Source organism: Phymastichus coffea, unplaced genomic scaffold (assembly GCF_024137745.1).
Source record: "Phymastichus coffea isolate CEN01 unplaced genomic scaffold, Cenicafe_Pcof_1.1 PCOF00009, whole genome shotgun sequence".
Classification (NCBI taxonomy): Eukaryota; Metazoa; Arthropoda; class Insecta; order Hymenoptera; family Eulophidae; genus Phymastichus; species Phymastichus coffea.
This window is the reverse complement of record NW_026706820.1, coordinates 6551093-6557092: the sequence shown is the minus strand read 5'-3', so window position 1 is coordinate 6557092 and position 6000 is coordinate 6551093. Positions and strand designations below refer to the sequence as shown.

The 6000-nt window shown below is 34.3% G+C and overlaps 1 protein-coding gene across 5 annotated transcripts in view; it reads right to left on the bottom strand.

The window, feature by feature from the left end:
* Positions 1–426: 426 nt before the first annotated feature.
* Positions 427–6000, bottom strand: part of LOC131670719 (furin-like protease 2) — a 1261737-nt gene continuing 1256163 nt past the window's right edge. For 3 of the 5 annotated variants that reach the window (XM_058946572.1, XM_058946583.1, XM_058946562.1), the window contains one exon: positions 429–1671. In XM_058946572.1, coding sequence (XP_058802555.1) covers positions 1564–1671 — 108 coding nt within the window. In that variant the 3' untranslated portion in view covers positions 429–1563. Of the gene's footprint in view, positions 1672–6000 lie in introns of all 5 variants that reach the window. The other 2 variants (XM_058946600.1, XM_058946592.1) reach the window with 2 other exon arrangements.

The window sequence follows — 6000 nt, the reverse complement described above, 5'->3', positions numbered from 1 at the left end:
CTGAAATTTAATATTAAATATCTTAATTAGATGAGAGAAATATAAATATAATTTATAAATAGACACTTTTTACAAGGTTTATTTAAAAAATGAGTTTTACTTCATACATTCTGATTACTCAAACTCTGAATGATAATTGTTGATCTTAAGAATATATTTCTTTAAATAATTTTAGGTCTTTGAATAAAAGTCCAGAGCCATTGCACTTGGAAATTTAAACAAATATTTGTAACTAGCGTCTGTCTTACTATAGTACAGTCTCAATTGCATAAATAACAAGATAGCATAAAAAATCTGTGTATTCATTTTCATAATATTATACCGTAAATATAATAACATTGAGATGTTTATAATATATAAAAATGTTCATATATTTTTAAAATCTTGCATTTTTGTAAAATTCACTGGCTTAAATAAAATAAAATTAAAGTGTAATTAACTACAACAGGTTATAAGGAACGGTTTTTATATCTCTAAAATTTTTCTTAATTTTCTTAACAATGGTCAATATTACATGATTAACGAATAGAAGCATATATTATTCAAACATGTTGGTCAATTTTTATAAGAATACATTGGTCAATCGAATTGTCATATATTACATACAATTTATTATAATTACAGAGTATTTTGATAAATCAAAATTGAAATAAGTTATAAAAAGTATAAATAAATAAATACAAATGAAAAAGATTAATGTTAGTTTAGTGTCTCAAATGAAGTGTACCTTTCAACTAAGTAATAGATACAGTATTTTTGTAGACTGATTGCAATATATGTCATGTATCATATGCCTACTTACAATTTATATAGTGCTTCCAAGTAAACAAATGTTATCATTTTTTGTTTTTATTTTTCAAATTATAATTTACTGTTATTATATTTTACTAATTTTCATGGTATATTTATGTTCATTAGAATATTTTGTCATTATATGAAACAGTTTTATTATTGTTTTTGATCAATAGCTACTATGGCTTTATTTTCTTTAAATTCATGATTGACCTTATGAGTTAGGTCAATTGAAGAATGATTACTTGAAAAATAATTGATCAATTTTTTTAATTTTATAAAAGAAACAATTTAGTAATTCTACATAATTTTCTTTCAGACGTAATATGTAATTATTATAACTGATTCCTGGTATGTAACTTATAATGAAAGCTATTGAAATATGTAATAAATATTCTATATTCACAATTTATCTTACTATTACTTTTTTCAAAAATTTATTGCAAAATAAAGTGGAATTTATTAGGCTGCTTTAAATTAGTGTCTTTACTTTCCAATATCATTTTCATATTTCAAATGCATTCTAGAGTTTATGTGGACATTTAAACTAATATTTAAATTGGTTGCTGTACAGTAAATTGTTAATCTTGTCATTAGAGCCATCATAAAGTCTACTTCAGATTGTGTTGGCACAGTTTCATTTCCATCATTTGTATTTTGTATTTTACAGACACTCATGAGCCTATTTATCTAACTATTAATGTCCATACGTTTCAGAAACGTAATATTTCTCCATCTTCATGATTGACAATAAGGTTACTTATAAGTGTTTTATGTCATAAGCTCGGTTGTATCATCAGGATCCAAATCATCTGACGGTTCAATTTTCAAAGCTAGCTGCGAGTAGCCCATGGCTACCTCTCGTTTATTTGATATCACCTGTAAAAAAATAAAGAAAGCAATAATATATATTTAATAAAATTATTAAATAAATATTAGAGTAAAATTATGAAATTTAGAAGTAATAGAATGAAAATAACTATACTATATTTCATTAATGTTGGTCAATGTCGTGAATTTTAATAACGATAATGAACCTAGAAAGTAACTAAATAATAGATAGAAAAAAGCTGAATATGATTAAATCAGGAAAGATGATAAAATGTAATAAAACAGCTATGTTATTTACCCTGGATAGAAATGATTTTACTTAGATATAAAAAATTAATTCATTTATTTTGCATGGTTTATTCAATTGTATTTGTAATTAAATTATAATTATCTTTTCAAGGATAAAAAAATTGTGCTACAAGGCTATTTTTTAAATATAATTTATTGTATGTTTAAAATCACATGAAATAATTTTGATGCTATATAATCATTTCAACTTGTTATAATTGATTTAATAATTGTTAAATCTCTAACTGAAAATAAACTCTGGTCTATAGATAATACGTCTCTTGTATAAATTATTCCACGAAAAATGATACAAAAATCGTTAAAAGTTTATCGATTTGTACATGAGAAAATATTAAGTTAAATGATAATTTATTATATTTCAATGAATAGTCAATGACAACAGTTGTTAAGATGTTCGAAGATGCAGCGAGCTTGGGTATTGTGTCGCCACACGCACAAGGCCCAGCTCTCGTGCGTTTCGGAGTTGCGTAAATAAGGTAAAATAAATCACTCACAAGATTAACTGTATCGAATTGAAGGCAATCTTTATTTTACAGAACGCAGAAATATAATAAATTGCGCGAATAACTCGGGACGCCAGAGCTGTGGCACAGTACCGTACAGGAATGCGGGAAAAGCGTTTTCTCAAGCTTCAGACCGAAAATGTTTACTTGTTGAAGGTCGGAGAGCTAGCGCATGATTATTTGAATTCTTTTGGCGGCACAATTATTTGCTTTCGTGCTCGCCGTCTCTCGGAGCCGAGTGTGGCGTCACCTGACGTTGGCTCAGCGCGACGTGGAGTAACCGCCACAGCCACTCCCTTCCTGGAAGGTACCTGATTAAAAGGCAGTTCTGTCGAGGATGAAGCACGGGAAGTTCGTTGGGAGGCGGGTTCGAATGTTGAGACTTCTTGCGACGGTGTCCTGTCTTGACTGCTATGAGTTGCGTTGTCTGGAATGTTGAAAGAGATGGTTCTTGGAGGCGCGTGTAGTTCGCGATTTTGTCAGGCAGGCAGGTCCTCTGCTGCTAAATAGGCAGGTTTCAGCTTCACGGTCGATAAAGTTTGCGGGGATCCGTCCACGTCGATAATGTATCTGAGATCGTCCAGCCTTTCGATCACTCTATGGGGACCCGAATAAGATGGAGTGAGCGGCGTCTTCACTGGCGCTCCTAGTTTAAAAACATGCGAGCACGATCGGAGATCGCCGTGCATAAATTGTTTCGGTCTTAAGTGATGAGACGTGGGTGTTGGTCTGATGACTTTGAAGTGTCTCCTGAGGTGGTCCAGGAAGGTGATTGTGTCAACAGCCTGGTCCTGGGCCACGAAAAATTCAGCAGGTGAAGCTTTTATGTCCTCCTTGTAAGCGGTGCGTCATCCAAGCAACACTGTAGGCAACAGTTCCGTCCAGGGGTAGTTGAGTTGGCACATCAAGGCAGCCTTGAGGGTCCTATGCCAGCGCTCTATCATGCCGTTGAACTGCGGGTGATACGGCGTCGTCCGAAGGCGGGTGGCGCCAATGAGTTTGGTTAGAGAGCCGAATAGGGCTGACTCAAATTGGAGACCTTCGTCCGTGGTTATGGTTAACGGAGTACCGAAGATGGTGATCTATCCAGAGTAGAATGCCCGGGCCACCACCTCGGCTAGCTGGTTCTTTAGCGGGATGGCCTGCGGCCACCTGGTAAATCTATCTATGATTGTTAAGCAATACCTGTGGTCGTTGACTAGCGGCATTATGATTAGGTCCAAATGCACATGGTTGAAGCGAGCTTTAGGGACTTCTATGCTGGCTGGCTGATTTTCTTGACCTAGAATGTGCACAATTGAGGTGCAGAACTGGCCAATGTAGTCGAGCTGGTGGAGTTGTCTCGGCGAAGCCTTGTCTGGTCGCTGCTGGAACGCCTTCACCAGAGGCTTGTGATCGGTCCTGATCAAAAAGGATCTGCCTTCCACGACGTGCGCAAAGTATTTTAGGGTTGCAAAAATTGCCAAGAGCTCACGGTCGTTCGGGCTGTAGTTTTTTTCGGCAGGCGATAATTTTCTAGAAAAAAATCCAAGAGGCAGTCGTTTACCATCAAGTTGCTGTTCTAGCGCTCCTCCTATGGCGGTTGAAGAGGCGTCAGCAATGAGAACAATGGTTGCGTCTGGGTGAAGGAAAGCTAGCGCAAGATTATTTGAATTCTTCTCGCGGCACAATTATTTGTTTTCGTGCTCGCCGTCTCTCGGAGCCGAGTGTAGTGTCACCTGACGTTGGCTCAGCGCGACGTGGAGTAACCGCCACACATTGAATCACTAAATAACGAATTCACTAATATTTCGCTGAAAAAGATGATTAACCATTATATACTCTCAATCATATTAAATTTCGTGAAATTATAAAACAAAGAAATACGAGAGTGATCCCAATATCAAATAAAAAATCTCGATTCAATTTATTTTCGATAATGTTTCGCTGGTTTGTCTTCCAGCCTCATCCAGTCCTTTATTCAAAAAATAAAGCATTCGGTGGTAAAATATGATGACTAACCATAATATAATACATATCAATCAGAAAACGTAGTACAAAATAGGAGTGAGAAGTTACACAACACAAGTTATACTGAGAAACAATGAGGAAAATATAAACAGAATACAAAAATAATTAATTATATTAATATATGAAATTATGAACAAAGCCAATTTTTAATAAAACAAGGATACGAAAATATTTCATCGGGCAATAGCTTATGTGATAATATGATACTAGATAACCAATAACAATAAATCTATTTAGAAAGTTTGAGAATACTATTGTATTGTTTACTGAGATATTGAGTATTCTCTTGTCTGTTAATAATACTGCTGTATGTATTAACAAATATTATTTCAGAGTAGTATTGGCTATGGGGATTCCGAGTCATTTACTATGCGAGAATTCATTCCCTCTTTACCGGCAATCGGTAACGAAATCAATCTTTACGTTACCAGCGTATGGGCTGTTTGTTGGTAGATGCATATCGACTTGCATCTCTTGTTACTGACTGTTGTGTATCAATATGTAGACATCATGTCCCCCGCCGGCAGCAGTTATCTACTCTCGTATCGACATGTAGGCCCTATGTCCCATGCCCCCATTATTAGAATAAGGATATGATTAAGCAATGAACTAACAAGTTAATCTACATAATATTATAATAATATTCTTGCCTCGATTATGCAATTTATCCAATTTTTCTCTTGTGATTTCTTTCCATTCTTACTGTAAAATTTTCCATAAATGGAATTTGGAAGTACAGCTCAATCTAATTCTTCCCAGATTAATGCGGTTAGGGATTAAGATCTGGTGATTATAGCGGCCATTCGATGACAGTTAATGTTTTCTTTTTCTGTAAACTTTTCAAATAAGTTTTACATTTTTTTAGGAAGTATGCTTCAGATTGTTATCTTGTTGGAAGGTAAATTCTTTCCTAATAATTTTTGTACTAGATAGAGTCATATTTTTCTGCAAAATTCATTTGTGCTGTTCTTTTTTCATAAAGCCATCTATTTTAATTAATTCACCAACTTTCGATCCTCCGAAGTATCCCCAAACCATCACAGAACCATCTCCATGTTTCACAGATGGTATGATACATTTTTTTGAGAACTTTTCGTTTACTCGTCGTCGCACGTAGATTAAATGTTTAGAGCCAAAAACTTCAAATTTGGATTTATCACTCCATAGCACTTTCTTCCACTGACTAATGCTCCAATTTCCATGCGTTTTAGCCCATTGAAGCCTCTTTTTTTGATTAATTTTTCTCAAAGGCGATTTTTTCAGAGCAACTCTTCCTGATAGACCTTTCTCAACTAGTCACCGATTTACAATAGAAACTCTAACATTGTCAACGTGTTCATTCATTTCAGAGCACAATTGAGGAATAGTAAGACGTCGATTTTTAATACTACTGCACGTAATATAATTATCTCCTGATTTATCGTTTTTTTTTGGTCTACCAATAATTTTTTTATTCTTCACGATTTCTTTTCCGAAACTTCAAGACGTTATAATTAACGGTAGCTCTTGCTATTTCCAAAATGTTTGCAATTGCCCGATTACTTTTTCCACGTTT